Genomic DNA, 18,994 nt, shown 5'->3' with positions numbered 1-18,994 from the left:
CATAGATACCATACATGTACACAACTGAAGGGCAAAAGCAATTCCATTGAGTTTCTTATTGCAAACACATATATACTGAAACAGATCTATTCTTACAAAATGTGACTCCTATGGTGCAATGACTGCTGTTCATATTGATTAACTCTGGTCTGTATGTCCCACACTGGATTGGTCATAATTTCAAATGACTTTATAGGCCAAGGCTTCAAATGGATTTCTTTCCCAAAACTTTATGTTTTTTTTTTCAAGCAATAAAAGATCTTTGTAAATGTGATTGGGACAGTATAATAACAATCCGCAAGTGGGACTGTGAGAGTTCGATGTAACGTTACAATCATCAGTTTACTATATAAATTCAGAAATTATCGAATGGGATTTTAAATGTGAATAATGAGACTAAGCAGGTGTCAAAATAATATGAATTTGCATTGCAATAATTAATCTCGCATTTTGGTCCATTCTTTAGAAATCAAATGCATGTACAATAACAAATAAATGCAATCACTAATTTCTGAATTTACAGTATACAGTTCAGAACTTCACAGAAAACTAAAATTATTTCAACATTCAAACAGAAATATTGCATTGCTGCAGAACTTTGAAAAACCCAAATGTCCAGTACAACTCAAATGTTATCAAAATTTCTTAATAAAAATATCAGTAGAAAGAAAAGATACAAGTTGATTGTACATTGACATTGGGACAAAAATACCACGAAGTAATCTTATGACCAACAGCTCTTTATTGTTCTGGCACAGTTAAAATTAGAGAACAAGCTTTATATTTCCACTCCAAGAGCCCAACTGGCAAAATGTGAATATCTGGCATGGACCATATGGGAATATTCTAGATCTGTAAAAAGTTAGGGAACCCACCACATTTTCAATAGCATTGGCTACCAAGCCCCTGTAAAGCTTATTCCCTGAGTTTTAAAGGGCCTTTAAGGATGTTAACATGTAAATAACCCATATTTAATTTTTCAATAAGAGCATGATATTATCTAGAGTGCACTTTAAAGCATTCTCTTCATTTGATATTTATTGATAACTATTACATGTGCATATGAATATCAAAGAAAGATCCTGTTAAGGTACATGTTATCAATAAATTGTACATAAAACCAGTGAAATACTCTTTTAAGGTTTATTGCCTGTGTTTTGACAATGGACAAACCAGTATCTGATAGGTTATAAAATAACATAGATGAAATTTAAAGCTGGGTACATTTATGCTTCACAGCGCAGGCTGTATAGAACATAATATTTATATTACAAATTATACATATAGACTACAGGAAGTGTCAACAATGACATAACACAAAATAAACAACTTCCATGTACATGTACACAGGTAATCAGAAACCATGTGTATTGAAGTGTGTCAAATCATAGAATTATAATACAGGTTTAATATTGAAGTCAGTCCAATAGCCTGTTTCCCTAAAATCAAAAATGAAGTACATGTAGCATTGGAAAAAAACAGACAAAGCAGAGCACCGATTTCTCTTTAAAAAACACTTACATGTACATTCGTAGAAATTTTGGTTGTGATTATAATAGAAAGATATTTACCACTTGGTCAAGGAATTTGATGGCTTTGGCAAGCTCTGGCCTGGTGCTACAGTATAGTCTAAATAACTGGTTCCCTATTGGTTGCTGCTCCACTAAAAACTCATAGGATATATCTGAAATCAATTAATTTAAAGACTTGAAGTTAGAGGTGGTCTATTCATTATTTAAGAAATTCAAATAAAACCCAACATAATTACGTTAATTGACATTAACACCCCTGGCCTGGCCTTTCCATCAATTACAACCATATTTGTTTGCTAATACCCATGATTTTTAATCTACTTAAAACTCTTTGCTATGAAACATTTTTTAGTAATGGAACTGTATAAATTTATTCATTTACTTACAAGACCCAAGCTCTTTAACACAGAGCAAAGTTGTTTCCTCATTGGATTTGCTACTTCCTGTCAGTTCCAAATGTGGTTTGCCCAAACAGACAACATTAACGTTGGGACAGGAATATTATTTGCATGGTGTTGGGTACATGCATATGTATAATCAAAACCTACATACATAATATTGTACATGTAAGATGTACCAAAATATTTCTAGGGTATCCTTCAAATCTAGTCAGGCTTGCATTGATATGAAATTTATTGAGAACTCAATTGCTCACCAGATAACAATATTAAAGTTTTGTTCCTACATCTAATAAACTTACATTCAACATACATTTGTACCTGTAACCATCTTCTTTATCAATACCCCCTGAAGGATACTGGGTAATAGAAATATGGCCATGCTTTGTCTCTTCCAACTGACATTATAACCTTTCCAAAGTGGAGCTTATAGAGACATTAAATCTGATGACTTGTGGAGAGGTTGCAGTCCAAGTTTCCCCAACCATCCCATTTTGTACATTTTTTATGCTCTTTAATCAATAAATGTACATGTATGCAATTAAGATTTTATTTTTGACATGAAAACTGAAATTTAACAAAGCAATTTAGAGCTTTACTTACGTATGTCATCTTTTTTGTGTAAGCATTTTGAAATGTGTGGGAATTTCAGTATCTGTTTCCATTTTTTACTCTTTCCTTTTCTTTTTCCTCCTCCCCCTGTAATGAATATGATAAATATTTGAATACTTTTATAACCTTGGCTATGCTGAAATAACTACATTTTAAAAATATTTACATGTACATGTACAATGTACCTGTTTTCGTGCACAAATCATGTTTTGCAGGTCAATAAGAAAAAGTTGAAACAATGTTTATTAAAATTGAAAGTGGTCACTAGAGTATTTTGCTTGCTTGTAAAGATTTTTGCCACCTTTTTTTTATCAAAACATACATGTATACAATGTACATGTTTCTCATAAATGAACATGTTGAGATGAATACATGTATCTAACAAAAACTGTAATATATTTATATATATCAGAAAAACATGCATTGTTTATATGATAATATTAAAATGTCATCAGGCAAACTTGCATCCATGATTTTCAGGTTATTCAAACCATTTCACCCTTATGTATAAACCCTCTTTTTCAATTCTTATTGATTTCAAATATTCTGTGGTAAATGAAGCGCTCTTTGCCATCACTAAATTTCAATTGTATGTCTATCATAGATATACAATAATTTTAAATTCATTTGTTCACATTTAATCTCTTTTTAGGTCTTTGTGTGACAGTTTCTGAAGGAGCCATTTAACATGCATTACATTTTTTACCTTTCTTCTTTAATTTTAATAAAATATAATGTTGCTGATACATTGTACATTTAAATAATTTTCTTTTATCTTATAAACATCTGTTCAAATCAGCTTAAATGTAATTGTCATTATCTCCATTAATACAGTAACAGAAGAGTAACAAATATAAATTTCAATTTTTGGCATGCTTTTTCTACAAAATGTACATGTAAATTAATGGGAGTATATACATGTATAACCTCAAATGGTTAATTACAATCTGACCTTTACCATGCTTACATGATAATAAATATTATAAGCTATAAAACCATGGGCTTACGCATTGTACAAAAACTGTACATGTACATGTACATTTACATGCAGGTGAATAAATATACATGTAATTCTTGAACTTTTCTCAAACAGAATGAATTACATGTATTTAGATATTTAGAATAAGATGTATGTACATATACGTATATAGTTGCCACCTTAGCATGTTCAGTAATCTGTGTACATTGTACATGCATTTACAATGTACATGTACAAGTAAAAGAATCAAGATTTTTTTCTTTTTAAAAATGTTTACCACATAATCATCAATGCTGAATGTGTTCAAATTATCGGTAAATTTGAAATTTTCAATATTTAAAATTATTGCATTTATCATGTTTATAGTTGTAATGAATTAACTGGATTTCCTAGTGGCATAAATATTGATAATTTCACTTCTCTGGACTTAAAAATTGGTACTGTCAAGACCTTCTCAAATGAGGTTGTATCAAAATGAACCAAGGAACGGTTAGAAAAAGATGTAGTCCCTTGCATTAACTTATCAATTTACATGTTCTTGACATTATCCGACTGTCAATCATAAAATAGACTTATTATCTATGTCAAGAATTCAAATTTCAAAAATATCTTTCAATTCATGCTTTTACGACAGAGATAATTGACTTAATCACTTATCACATTCCTGAATTAAACTGTTTTTCTTTCCCTTAATGAATATTTTTCCACATTTGAATTTGGGGTTACACGCGCATGCACATATAAGTTTTGAGGCACCTATATAAACATAATCATGATTAATAGATGTTGTAAACTGCTAGACGAGTTATTTTTTTCATTATTTAGAATAAATCCTGTAATCATAGGTCAATTAACTTGATACCTTGCTAGTTTGAAAGCAGTGCTTGACCAGACAAAGGTCTGAGGTCTTTCTCATCTTTTGTATACATACAGTCACAATTATGTATTAATCATTATGCATGCATTTATTATGAAATTAGCAAAAGGGGTTTTTCATGTTTCCATTCCATTTAATAAATAAATAAAAAGAACATCATTTGAAGCTCCATATTCATTTACAATTTTTAATATTGGTCAACCAAAATTGACGTCTGCATACAAATGTGTATTCCGAAAAGCTATTCCGAATAACTTATACACCATACACACATATGAAAACAAAAATTTATGGAAAATTTATATGCAAATGATATAAGAGTTTGAGAAAACAATGAATTTCTTTTGTTTTGAATGAAAATAGTGCTACACAATACCGATAAAATATAGTCGACTTAAAATATAAATTGAATGAATATTATGACAGAGAGAAATGACAGTTGTGTCGATACTTTACCCTCGCGTGCTTTTAAATACACAGTATTTGCAACGATATTTTCCAATTCCATTTACTTATTGTTTTGAGATAATGGAGATCAACAAGGGTCAATTTCGACCCTAATTGAGTCCACTAACTCGCTATTAAAATCCCAGGGTGTGGTAAAGAAATCCAACAATATGGCGAACATTCAGAAAATGAGAGAGTCGTGTGATCTGATTGGTCAAAATAGGTTTCTGTCGACGAAATCGATGAAGGCAAAAGAAAGGGAAACTACTCCTGTTCAAATAATAATCGATAACATTGATGTTTGTCAACATGTACTTAAGAGTAGCAAATAAATGTGTTATGTCATTTTAAAAAGCAAAAGGGAAAGATTACAAACATAATCTTATTGATACAATTTTGATTAAATCAAATTTTATTGTGTTTGTTTACAAATATGTCAATAAATCTAGAAGTTAATACAGAAATTATATAATTTTTGTTAGTTTCTATGTCTAGCCTTTGCTTAATTTTTAATGACAATTGTGTCTTCAGTGACGTTCACTTTCACACCAGGTGTAGCAACAATGTCTTTAATGACGTTCGCGTATCGGTAGGTGTCTTCAGTGACGTTCGCTCTTTCTGAAATGGTCGGTGAGGAAAAGGGATTTATAAAAAAACTTTGTCCATTTTGACTGGGACTATTATATTAACTATACTAACCATACTTACTATAACAGTCCCAGCTTATGATTTTTGATTGAAACAATATAATAGTTGAAACATTTTTCAACTTCCAATTAGTTCATTCCTGAGTGAAAATTGTTCTGTTCAATGTGCTGTTGTTAAAATTATTTTTTTCAACTATGTAAACACATGATGTTCATTGATGAAAGTCAAATATCTGTACTTTATTTCAATAAAAATTACTATATCTTTCTATGAATACACGAGATACACAATATGTAACGACAATTAACGGGTAACATTACAATCATTAAAAGTCATGATAACTTTAAGCATTGTAGTTCTTAGATTTTTTCCGAAGTTTAAATCGTTTCTAATTTACAAGAAGACAGAATACTTAGTTCGGACTATACATGAAACATTGTAGTTCTTAGATTTTTTCCGAAGTTTAAATCGTTTCTAATTTACAAGAAGACAGAATACTTAGTTCGGACTCATGATACATGAAACCGGAAGTCCGCGGTACTCTAGTAATGGCCTTTAAGTTGAAATAATAATCATAGTATAACGAAACTACAGTCATGGCATTAAAATATATTACTACTTCTGATAGTTGAAAATGCGAATAAGACCAAAATGTCATCATACTAAACTGTAGTTCACCAGTGAGAAAGAATGGATTACTGATGTTTTGACGTCAGAAAAATGCGAAAATGGAAACTAGCTTAGAATATTTAGGTTGTTTAAAAACATTTAAAAACTAGCATATATACTTGAAAACATTTTGAAATTTCGTGACCAACGTTCCATTTTATCGAACTTTCGACAAACTGTTTTAAAAAAGAACAGATCTTAATTATCTGAAAGGGTGATCCTGGGCTGCATATGTATGTAATGTTATCTTTATCATTAAAAATTTGTAGTGCCATATTCTCATTTATCATAAAAAAATTCTAAATAAACTTTTCTCTTTTTCTTTTGTATTATTTAGTATTACATGATTACTGATAAATAATGAGTTTTTCATAAAAACGCTCCATTTTTTTCTTTGTTGTCTCGTAGTTTTACTTATCTTATTTGAGGAATGTTTCTTTTGATGTATCCAAATCCGTACCGTTCTTCTAAAACATGTTTTACATATGAAAACCAAAAATATTTATTCCCAAAGAGTCCAAGTTTTGAGACAAAACAAAGGATCCTTTAGCAAACATATTCATCTCATCAGAATATATTCTAATAAGATGCATAATAAAAATTTAATATTTAGCTCCAGAGGAAGTCTCCCCAGATGATCAGATCAGCTTTTGCACCAGTAAATTTGATGAAGACCCAGTGTTTTAAAAACAGATAAAAAGAAAGTTTGTTATCTCCCTTTGAACAGTTTTTGTTATGTGCCAGGCGCATTGCGGATTTCAATATATAGACATATGCCTTGTAGAATATTTAATCAAATATCAAACGAAAATAAGACTATATAATTTGAGCATTTAAAGTGATTCTTATGATTTACACTATAAATAAATATATTTCCAAATTTTGAAGAACAGAAAGACTGATAAAATATGTGATATTTTGGGTAAACCCGAAAATGAAATACGTTTACCTCGCCTGTTTCTTATTCCTATTGGATGTGGATCAGAACAAAACGTGTGATGTATCATCTATTTGCCTATAGGGGCAAATGAGAACCATATATGGTATAAGCTTTATCTATAAATAAATACATTATACTTCACGAACTGAGGGTATATACAAATTATTGGCACATTAATACAACTGAGTAAAGTAATTAAGGTTCCTCATACTGAATTGGCTTTGTTTTATAGTTTATACATAAACCTGTGCAATTGAAAAGGATTAAGGCTGACATGACCTGGATATATACAATAAAATTGAGAATGGAAAAGGGGAATGTGTCAAAGAAACAACAACCCGACCACAGATCAGACAACAGCCGAAGGCCACCAATGGGTTTTCAATGCAGCGAGAAACTCCCGCATCCTTCAGCTGTCCCCATAACTAATATGTATACTAGTTCAGTGATAATGGACGTCATACTAACTCCGAATTATACACAAGAAACTAAAATTAAAAATGATACAATAATTACAAAGGCCAAAGGCTCCTGACTTGGGACAGGCGCAAAAATGCGGCGGGGTTAAACATGTTTTTTGAGATCTCAACCCTCTCCTATACCTTTAGCCAATGTAGTCAAAACAAACGCACAATAATACGCACAGTAAAACTCATTTAAGAGAAGTCCAAGTCCGATGTCAGAAGATGTAACAAAAGAAAATAAACAAAATGACAATAATACATAAATTAACAACATACTACTAGCAGTTACTGACATGCCAGCTCCAGACCTCACTGGTTGAAAGATTATGTCTTCATCATATGAATATCAGACACAATCCCTCCCGTTAGGGGTTAAGTAATATACCATCATAAAATATATGAGAAGAACATAACCCGTGTAATGCCAACAACTGGTTTTAAGTTTAAACTTATACGGTCATTTAGCCCGACGCCATTCAATGGATGCATTGTTTGCTCTGGTTATATTTCCAAATAGTCTAAAGGTTTAAACTTTAGGGCTCTAGCCTTAAAAAGAAGTTTATCAGACTAATTTAGACTACATGTACTTTGTTTTCAGGGCATATACTAACTAGCACTTTTGTTTAAAACAGTAGTTAAACAGTACTTTCAAGTGTTTTTCAGTGGAAAACAACGTTTAAACGTAAGAGAATATTTAGAAAAAGGAAGAAAATGTCCAAGCGTGATCCATGCCCAAAACGTTTGTAACATAATCCGTTCAGCATTTTTTACATGTAAAACAAAGCTGTGTTTTTACACCAAAGTCCCGGATTAGGGGAAATATTTTTAACCCGCCGCATTCTTTATTTGTGTGTCCAATTCAGGATTTTGCCACAGTTATTTGATGGTTGTTATATTTTAATTCGTTAAATCATGCTGTATGTTGTCTTTTATGAATTTAATAACATTTTGAAGCTTACTATGTGGTATGGGTAGCTACCTATATATCATTATCTTCCATGTACATTAATTGGACTCTGGTGGATAAATGTATCAATGGTAATCATACAACATCTTCTTAGTATCTCGATTCTTTTTTGTATCAATAACGTTCTAATAGTACAAATGCACAACCTGCTATTCCTAAACCCCACAAACACTCACACACAGAAAGGGTAAGAAAATATTAGATATAAACTGAATATTTTCACATATTTAATCAATGTATTCCGATACTAAGTTTGTAATTGAGTACTATGAAAGCGATGATGCATTTCACAATTCTGAAAAGGGTTTAAATTCTTTCTGTTGTATTTGTGACAAAAGCATGGGTCACTAGTGAAACGGATTCGTTGTATCTAAGGACTTACACAACACAAAATGGTAAGAAACTGCTTTTCAACTTATTGTCAAATTATCTTTCATATTGTTTTTTGAACATGACATTAAATTGTGTTTTGTTAGATACAACTAAATGCCATGTTCACACTGCGGATTGTTTCCGAAAGACAAACTTAGCCCTCACCCGTATTCAATATATACATATTGCATTGTTTCAACAATCTACTTACTTAACCAAATTAAACTTATACTATTGTTTAACTCAGTTGAATCTTGACTGTAAAACTGTTTGTGTTGACTGTTTATTTGATACTTACATTAGCAGTATTTTATGTTATGTTTGTGAAATATGGGGCTTCCATAAAGCTCCAAATATTGAAAAAAATACAACTTGATTTTTGCAAAAACATATTAGGTGTCAAACAATGTACAACAAATCCACAAGCAACTGTATTCCTAAAAACTGCTACAGGGAACAACTGTTTAATTTCTGTAATATTAGAAGCAGTTGGATTTATCAACTACAACAATTATTATTTAACTTAGGTTTAAATGAGATCTGGTATAACCAAGACAATTTGATTATTGATACAAATTTATTATTATTTGTAAAAACAAGGATATATGATCAAGCAAAACAGACTTTGAATGATCAACTGAACGTTTCATCTAAGTGTTATTTATATAAATATATTGTCAATAATGTATGTTTACAGAATTATCTAACTAAACATATGAATTTTAGAGTGTATTTAACTCGCCTTAGATTGTCATCTCATAATTTGTTTGTTGAAGTAGGCCGTTATCATGGGGTAAATATGTTAGATAGAAAGTGTACTCTTTGTACTTTGAATATCACTGAAGATGGATTCCATTTTGTTTTACAATGTGAAAGCTATAGAGACTTGAGGAGACAGTTTATTAAACTTTATTATTATAGACGTCCATCGTCGTTCAAATTAGTGCAACTTCTCAGCACTGAAAATGTAAAAGATTTGCGTAATTTGTTTAAATTCTTGTTTAATGTACTTAATCATAGGACCAAACTGTTATTGGTCAATACTTGATATTTATTTGCTTCTCTGATGTATTATGTCATGTTGTGTTATAGAAATGTATTTGTATTTATTGCACTGATAAGCATAATGTGCTTAAAGTAATAAAGAATTGAATTGAAAAATTGACTCGCCTGGTCTCATTTGATACTGCTAATGCAATTGAAGTTAATCCTTTTAAACCAGCTAATTGTTAATTTGTCTTATGATTAGACCAAATTGACTTTTTACTCATACGACCCACTTGATCTTAAGCTAGGTTCACACTGCCGATCAGATCAACTCGATCAAGCCCGATCAAGACAAATAACGTCATCGAGAGACTTGTCTGACTCAATCGGCAAGCATGTTCGGGATAGTCTACCTTAATCTCTATCGATCTGACTTTCTACCCGAGAGTTTTTGACATGTCAAAAACATTCGAGTAAGGATCGAGAAGCAATTCCCTCGAGAAGAGATCGAGAATTCGTCGAGTAACGGTCGAATTGATCGAGAAAGGATCGTGTAGAGATCGAGTTTGGTCGGAATACAAAAATTTTACCGATCAGTACTCGATCGTGTCAGCCACTGCCTCACCTAGATTTCTCGGCGCCCATTGCTGTCTACATCATTCTTCTATGCACTCTTCAATCTTCGTCATAAATATTAACCTGTCTATCTGAGCTCTTACCATCTTGCCCACAAATCCAACTGCTTTATTTCTATGTAGATATTTTAAATGTATGATTTTACTCGGACCTTCTACTGAATATATAACCAAATAAGCGGAGAATGTGTCCAGCTAGCATATATAACATTATAAAGGGTCATTATTCGCATCTGATCTGTGTTTTATGGTAATAAGCATTGTGCGTTTCATAAAATTTGGTTGAGTCAAAATAAAAATTAATATTGTTGGGACGTACACACGGACAAGGGTTACACTTAAAGCCCACTCGGAAGCGGAGGGGAATAAAAATTTCGGACGTTTTTATACTGAAATTGTGCATACCCGACCAAATCCCGATTATCCCTACAACACATATACGATCTGGTCGATCTGGTCTGGTCGAGATCAGGCTAAGATCGTGAATAGTTTATTTGGTCTAGATAGTCGAGTACAGATCGTGTAAAGATGGTGAATTGATCGGAATTATCGAATAAATATTCATTTTGTTGTCGGGGTGAAGTCGTGATGGAGTCATTAAGGAGTCGTGAATGGTCGAGTTAAAGTCGTGTAAAGTCGGATGGCGGTCGGGTAGAAGTCGTAAACAGGCCCGATCAAGAATTTGGTTGAGCTTGGTCGTGGAAATTTGGACAATCGGTATCATCGAGTTGATCTGATAGGCAGTGTGAACCTAGCTTCAAATGATGCAATTATGATTGTTTCAATTGAACTGACTTTCTCAACCTAAAGGCTACTTTTTTAGAATAACATAGTTCCTTAACTCTATTAATTCTCTATTATAATGGCGATAGTAGCAATACATTCGTCATACATAAGATCAATGGAACTGATCTCATGAATCTTGTCAAACCGCCTAGCTCTTCGAGTCGACCGAATCTGAAATACAGAACACAAGCATTGACCATACTCAGTCAAATTAAATGACCTTCATTAAATCAGTAAAAACATAACTTCAACTGTCTGAATCGACCAAAATGGAATATACCGTGGCGGATCCATAAGGGTGGGTCCGGGCCGTTGGAACCCCCATTTTTCCTGATCAATTAAGGCATTTAAAAAGCGATATATGTTCAAAAGTTTATGTTTATTATTTATATACGTGCTCATAATTTCTGTTTTACAGGAGGACGACGTTCCTGAAGAACACAAAGAGCGTAAATATATATGATTAATTATTGGTTTGATATTTTCCTAAATATGAATGTCATGAATGTTTTCCATATTATTTTTTTTTCTCTGTTGTATTAAAAAATCTTTATGTTAAAAATTCTGTTTCATTATAAAAATAATTTTACGACAAAATTAAAGCCACAATCAGTATCACTGGGACAGGAGTTTGAAGATGACGCAGACATATTAGAAAATTAGTTATCCAATTTCAGCCTTCATGTTAGCAAAATAAATATGCAGTGTTATATAATGAAAAATGATGAGTATGATTTTTTATTCAGGTCTTGAACAGTTGTTTTACATGTACTGTCATCCCGACTCTGGGTTACTCACCAAGGAGGGGTTCATCTCTGTGTTACGAGGGCTACATCTAGATCCGACTAACACCTTTATCGAATCTATATACACTGAACACAATAAAGACGGAAATGGTATGTACTTAAATTATCTAGGAAATGTGATATAAAGATGTGTGTTGTTCTGAACATCTTTGAAAGCGAGCGGTATTTTCCCCCCGCAAAAATATATTTTGATTTACCGTGACAGGCTGACATAAAACAGACTGTTTCCTTATGACGATTTGTGTTCTCTTACACATTCACCAATTTTATGATGTTTCTGGACAACTGTACTAATTCAAATACCTCTTCATCGTTATACATCTCAGTCAGATGGGTTGCTTGATCATGGAGAAAAGAGACCGACATTTTCCAAGAGAATATTGCTAGTACAAATTCAAGAAATTATAGATATAGGAAGATGTGGTGTGAGTGCCAATGAGACAACTCTCCAACAATTTATAAAAGTAAACCATAATAGGTCAATGTACGGTCTACAACACGGAGCCTTGGCTCTCACCGAACAACAAGCTATAAAGGGCCTTAAAATTACTAGTGTTAAACCATTCAAACGTTTATATCCCTGTTTAGTTATAACATATAGCTTATACCTACCGAATTAGACTATTTACCGGATTTGTTATCACATAAACAACACGACGGGTGCCACATGTGGAGCAGGATCTGCTTACCCTTCCGGAGCACCTGAGATCACCCCTAGTTTTTTGGTGGGGTTCGTGTTGTTTATTCTTTAGTTTTCTATGTTGTGTCATGTGTGCTGTTGTTTGTTATTTCTTTTTTCATTTTTAGCCATGGCGTTGTCAGTTTGATTTAGATTTATGAGTTTGACTGTCCCTTTGGTATCTTTCGTCCCTCTTTTATGCCGAATATGTCATGCATATTCAAATTATATACGTCAGTTTGATCTTTTGGCAAAGCAGGTCGACAGGGACTACTAGTATTAAATAAGATTTTATAACACCTTCTTCTAAATCCTACCATTCGACCTTTATATAGATATTTTAAATCGTGTTATACAAAATTCACAATAACAATTATATGTTAGTATGAAGTCACTGTTTCAACTGCATGGCGATAACATTCATAGTTGCTCTTTTTGTTTTCCTCTATATATAGAAGAGTTCGCCTTGAGTGAATACAGTCGTGTGTCATAGTTCCATCCCGAACGACTAAAACCAAAAACTGAAAAAATTGCAAATGCTTCTTTTCTCACAATCAGCCGGTATTAAGGAACACAAGGACCTAAAACAGGTTTATTCGGAGTCTGAATGATGGGTCGGTTAGGGTTAAATGACGCAATGTGGATATGTACATCATGAGCTAGATCATTTAAAAAACAACCCAGGGTGTCTGTCCTGCACAAAGCAGGACATATTCATAACTAACTTTCACTTTATCATCCTAAATATCCTGTAACAAGATTCAACCGACCTTTTTTTGTTCGTTAAATATTGTTTTTTACAAACGATGATCTCTTTTCTGAATGTCTGTTGAGTAGTGATACTCAATTTGACAGAACTGAATAGAGACTATTGGGTTAAAGTCAATGGACTAGACAACCCAACAACATGCAATTGTCAAAAAAGGTAAAAAAAAATATGCGAAATTAAAAATCCAAAAATCCTATTGGATAAACAACACTGCTTTGTGTGTCTCCTTTCTGGTCATCTTCATCTAATATGTTGAACATTTATATTTCTTTGTAGACGATGGAATAAGTCTTTACGAATTCAAATCATGGATGAAGAATAGGTGGAATACAAAAGATGAAATGGAAAACAGATTATTTTCGTCACTTGAAGTTTTGTTCTCAAGATATTCTGACAATCCATCACGTGATATGAGAAATCTGAAAATTCCACTCAACGATCTCATGGATGCTTTGCAAAACGCTGGTAGCGAACCTTTAAATAAAACGGAAGCTGATCTTATTCGAACAGAGCTTTCCGCAATTGATACATCAGGAACTGGGATATTAGATGGAAAAGGTATGAAAAAGATGTACATTGCCTTCTCCAACCACATTGTTAATGTTAAAATGTCAATAAAGTAACTATAATATTAAACGGGTATTTTAAAATTTAATCGAGTGTCATTTCCATAGTTGAGGTCTAAAATGCACCCTCATTATACGAAGCTGTAGCGATTGGAAAGCTTGTCTGAATTTTGCTGTTTTGCCATAAGCCGTCCTGTGATAATTTCCGCATAGGAAGTGGTCGATATCGTAATTTTTACCCCTCCCCCCCCCCCCCCCATGAAATACTCATTGTAAAAATACAAATTGAAACACCTATTTGGCATCAAATGGCTAAATGTTTCTTTTAAGATATTTTCCATGTTTTCATATATATTTTTTTCATTTAGATGTGCGAATATGTAATTTTATTGACATTTTGTAAAATATGGAATTTTCCATCCCCACTTAACTTGTTTTGACAAGTTTTATGAAACTAATATTTCACGACCAGACAAACAAGTATCACCAAAGGTGTATGCTATAGGCAGGTGCGATAAAACATAATTATTACTTTTTTGCCAGACATTACAAAATCGCCGTACACGAAGGAATTATTTTAGAACATTTTCAAATTACTTGAAGTGGCAACTTTTAGCTAATTTAGTATAAAAAGTAAAATCACAAAAATACTGAACTCAGAGGAAAATCAATTCGGAAAGTCCATAATCACATGGCAAAATCAAATAACAAAACGCATCAAAAACGAATGGACAAGAACTGTCATATTACTGACTTGGTACAGGTACAGTGTTAATACATTTCAGATTTGGTAACCTTTCTGCACGGAGAAGACGAGACGTTGTCAGCTCGAGATAGTGTCAGGAAAGGATTAGCAACGGCGAGAGGTGGACCACGACAAATGGCAAAAAGTACTGGTGAGATCGAGAGAACGCCAACAGGGGACCAGTATTAGACAAAACAACATAAACTATTTTCGTGAAGAAGTCTCATTATATTTATATCATTTGCAAATTACACGATACAAAAACGTACAAGTAGTTGTGTGTCTTATGAAAAAATGTCATACAAATAAAGTCCATAATCTGATGCAGCCAAAAACATATATTATCGATCTTTTACCAGTTCGTATACATCGTTGCATTCAGTTTTTGGTAAACGCATTGTTCGTTGTGATAGTTACTAGTAAGAAAACACTTATAAATTGAATCCCTTTATGTCTGCATAATTTTTTTCCCTCGATTATGAAATCGCCGAATGAAACAACACTGAAATTGTACATACCATGAGTAGCACGACAACTGCAACATGTGGAGCAGGATATGTTTACCCTTCCGGCGCACATCAAATCATCTTCAGTTTTCAGTGGGGTTTATGCTGTTCAGTCTTTAGTTTGCTTTTTAGCGTTATGTAGCCTTTGTTCGTCTTTTCGTTTTTTTTTGCCATGTTATAATTAATTTATCTACGATTGAGATTTTTTGATTGTCCCTTTAGTATCTTGCGTCTTTATTTATATACCCCTACAGATATGCACGGAGTTGGTCATATCAATTCCCTGGCAAACATAATGCTTGAACACTAAGATTACAGCTGAAAGCTATATTGCATGCAGTGCTGAGTGTGAATATATTCACTTGCCGTTGACGCTTGATTCAATATTTTGATTTGAACAGCAGGGGAACTCAATCTTTTTAAGGAACACAAACATTAACACATTCATTGCATTTGCAGTATAAAGAAAAAATAAATAGGGCGTGTGGGCATTTTACGAGTCGAAGATTGAAAACAGCCTAGACAATGACCATGAAGATACAGAAAATAGACACATTGACTAATAATAAGGCACATGCTACTACTATAGTATACAGAAAAATGAAATTTCTAGCTACACAAATCTAAAGATATAAAAATTCCGGAGCTGCGTTCAAATGACCCGGAAGGGTCAGAAGTTTATGCACAACAATGACACCGCTATTGTTACTCTTGTAAAATTTGTTGATAGCCATAACCGATGTAAAGACACCGACATTACAAATAACAAAAATATTTTTACGTACGTTTTTATTAACAATTGTAAAACATTTTAGATCTTAAAAATGCCGAATAGAAGTATTGTAAAATAGTGAAGGGTTTAAAGGACAGACATTTTTTTAATCTAAAAAAAAAAATTCAGATATTCACAAGTACTGATCGGTTAATTCAAAGTAATGTATGATACAATTCATATAATAGTATAAAATTTACATAAGGCCATCCGAATTGAAGTAAAATCTGCATCACCCTGTCTGGAATTTAGCACTTCCATGGCTGTAAAAGGTACTGCTAGTAAACCTACAATAAACATATCACGATTGAAATATATTTGAGCGACAAAAGAAATGTTGCATATACCATTGTATAAGCGTAATCTTAAATTTTGATTCCTGCAACTTGAAATTTCTGATCACTTTAAACGGATTTGCAATAATATAGGACCGTTCAAACAATGTTTATCATTATTTTATGTAAATTCTGGTTACTGATGACAAAATAGAGATCAATTTGATATTAACTCTTTTCATTTCTGCCATCCTTGATTGATTGGCAAAACAATTGTATGTCGGTTTTTTTGTGTGCAATAAATTGGGCAGCTTTTCAAATGTTGTTACTGATGACAAAATGGGACGTGTTGGGGTAGGGGGTATCGGGGAGAGGGTTGTCGATATTTATAATTTTACCTGTTGGAGTTATGGCCTTTGATTGACAGAAAAACCTGGATTCCCTTCATTTACAATTAAAGGGTTTTGTACTTTTTTTTATCTTACATAATTTAAATACGAAAGCATGTTTACAGGAAAGGGGTCTTTTACAAAAAACAATTACTATGAAACACTATTTATATATAAGGATGTTAGTATTTGAAGCATTAATAATGCAATACTATAACAAGAACAGAACAAATGAGCCATTTTTCAATTTTGCAGAAATGATTTTAAATGCTATTTATATTAACGTTTTATTTTCTTTGTAAAATTCCAATGACAAACTGGGCGGACAAATTTGGTCACGGCAAACCGAGGTTCCCCTTTAAAACTTTTCTGTTGAAAATAGAAAATTCTAATACAATAACTTACCATTGGTGCTCATGAAAAATGTTTCTAACCAGCGATTCTGTTTCCAGTGACGTTAAAGAGGTTTAAGAAGTATAATCCTCCGAGAACTAGAAAATTAAATACAAGATATAGATAATAATAATAACATGAGAAAAATAATAAATTTGAGACTCCATATATATATGAAACGTACACTTTTGCATACTTACATTCTATAGATTTCATGCTTACATAATTACATTTGAAATTCGCATTTTAAGTATTCATATTCTATCTTTTAATGGGAATATCTTCGTAATTTTATTAACAAATAATAAATAAAAAAAGGATAAGATCTTTTTTTAATTCTTGGTTACTGTATTCCTTAATATTGAGTTTGACTTGCCGCGATAATTCAAATCTTATGTATAGCATACTTGCTTTATATTATTACGATTTCATTTGTGTTTAGCTACAAACCCAACCAATTTGACCATTTTATTAATATTTGGACCTACTAGTATAAGATATACTCACGGTAGTTGAAGAGTCTAGCCTGTTTCAGACCCTGGTAGCTATTGGCAGCATATGCTGCATAAGGAGCTACCTGTCTTGGTTGTTGGTATCCAGAATATCCCATTCCGGAGTATCCTGGGTAATAAGCGCAGGAAACCAGTGCGATAATACACGGAAGGATCAGACAAATGGCGACTTTTGTGTTCATTTTGAAGATTGACTCTCACTGAAAGAATATAATTAGCATTTATGTTTTGGTTTCGTGCATATAACAGATATAGATATTTTTCTCAATACAGAAGGGATATACAGATGAAATTACAATGTTCATACTTATTATATAAACAAACAATGATCATTACATAATATTCTCTTAAACCGTTATTACAGGGGGAAAATATTAATTAAAGTAAAAGCATGAAGAAAAATGTGCAAATAATCACATTATCGATAACATTGTTTATAAATATTCATTTATTCTCATTTAGTGCATCAAAATGTTAATCATTCGTTTAGTTTGCTTTTTATTAAAGGAGTAAGTCCGGTAAGGACTCATTTTGGCCTCAAATTTCAGTTTCATCTGACGAAAGATTTTGACCACTTTTTAAACACTTAAGTGTCCATTTCACTTGATTCAATTAGTTTATGTGAAAGATTTTAACTGATAAAATCATTAAAAACGATCCGATTGAAGCTCAAATATGAAAAATCTCTCAAATATGCCAAAAAACGTCACTTTTCAGATTGTTTTTGTCAAAAATGAAAGTGGCCGCATCCGTGTTCATCCACAACCTTTATATATGTTATGTATTATCATAAAATACAACTTACATTGCAATATTAAGGATGAACACGAATGCGGCCACTTTCGTTTTACACGGAAACCGTCTAAAATTTAACTAAAATGATAGAATTTTGAAGATTTCAGTAATTTAGCATGACTTAATGGTGCTACAACCCGATATATGTGCATTGCATTGTCAAAACAGCCCATATTTATGTAGCAGAAGCATTCAACTGTCCAATAAATAAGTAAAAGTTTACATTTTAACAATTTTGTAAAACTGTTATATTTTTGGGCCAAAAAGGGGCCTTACCGGACCTACTTCTTTAAAGGAAAGAAAACGAGAGAAACAATGATTTGTATTATGACCTTAAATTTAAATATTTTCTTGGTAAAAAAACTTTTTACAAACTTACCTGAATAGACTTAATTTGAAAGTGAATATTACACGAGGTGTACATGTATTTATATGTAAAGTAACTTCCCTGTTGAACAGAAGTGGCCAGAAATT

At 32.3% G+C, this 18,994-nt stretch overlaps 2 protein-coding genes and 1 long non-coding RNA gene across 5 annotated transcripts in view; 1 reads left to right on the top strand and 2 right to left on the bottom strand.

The window, feature by feature from the left end:
* Positions 1 to 5,047, bottom strand: part of LOC143072656 (G protein-coupled receptor kinase 5-like) — a 30,283-nt gene extending 25,236 nt beyond the window's left edge. For all 3 annotated transcript variants that reach the window (XM_076247702.1, XM_076247703.1, XM_076247704.1), the window contains exons 1-3: positions 4,855 to 5,047; positions 2,534 to 2,629; positions 1,572 to 1,684 (exon numbers count right to left, since the gene is read on the bottom strand). In XM_076247702.1, the coding sequence (XP_076103817.1) occupies positions 1,572 to 1,684; positions 2,534 to 2,629; positions 4,855 to 4,906 (261 nt within the window). In that variant the 5' untranslated portion in view covers positions 4,907 to 5,047. The remainder of the gene's footprint in view (positions 1 to 1,571; positions 1,685 to 2,533; positions 2,630 to 4,854) is intronic.
* A 3,805-nt stretch (positions 5,048 to 8,852) lies between these two features.
* LOC143072652 (uncharacterized) lies at positions 8,853 to 15,149 on the top strand. Its single transcript, XM_076247695.1, has 5 exons — positions 8,853 to 8,928; positions 11,732 to 11,762; positions 12,060 to 12,209; positions 13,844 to 14,125; positions 14,919 to 15,149. The coding sequence occupies exons 1-5, from the start codon at positions 8,926 to 8,928 to the stop codon at positions 15,065 to 15,067; spliced, it is 615 nt and encodes a 204-aa protein (XP_076103810.1). The 5' UTR covers positions 8,853 to 8,925; the 3' UTR covers positions 15,068 to 15,149.
* Positions 15,150 to 16,156: 1,007 nt separating this feature from the next.
* Positions 16,157 to 17,949, bottom strand: LOC143072653 (uncharacterized). Its single transcript, XR_012977269.1, has 3 exons — positions 17,721 to 17,949; positions 17,226 to 17,311; positions 16,157 to 16,443 (listed from the first exon to the last, which is right to left on the bottom strand). It is a non-coding gene; the product is annotated as an uncharacterized LOC143072653 (long non-coding RNA).
* Between the last annotated feature and the right edge of the window lie 1,045 nt (positions 17,950 to 18,994).

The sequence above is a fragment of the Mytilus galloprovincialis genome, chromosome 4 (genome assembly GCF_965363235.1).
Source record: "Mytilus galloprovincialis chromosome 4, xbMytGall1.hap1.1, whole genome shotgun sequence".
Lineage (NCBI taxonomy): Eukaryota > Metazoa > Mollusca > Bivalvia > Mytilida > Mytilidae > Mytilus > Mytilus galloprovincialis.
This window is presented reverse-complemented; position numbering and strand designations above follow the sequence as displayed.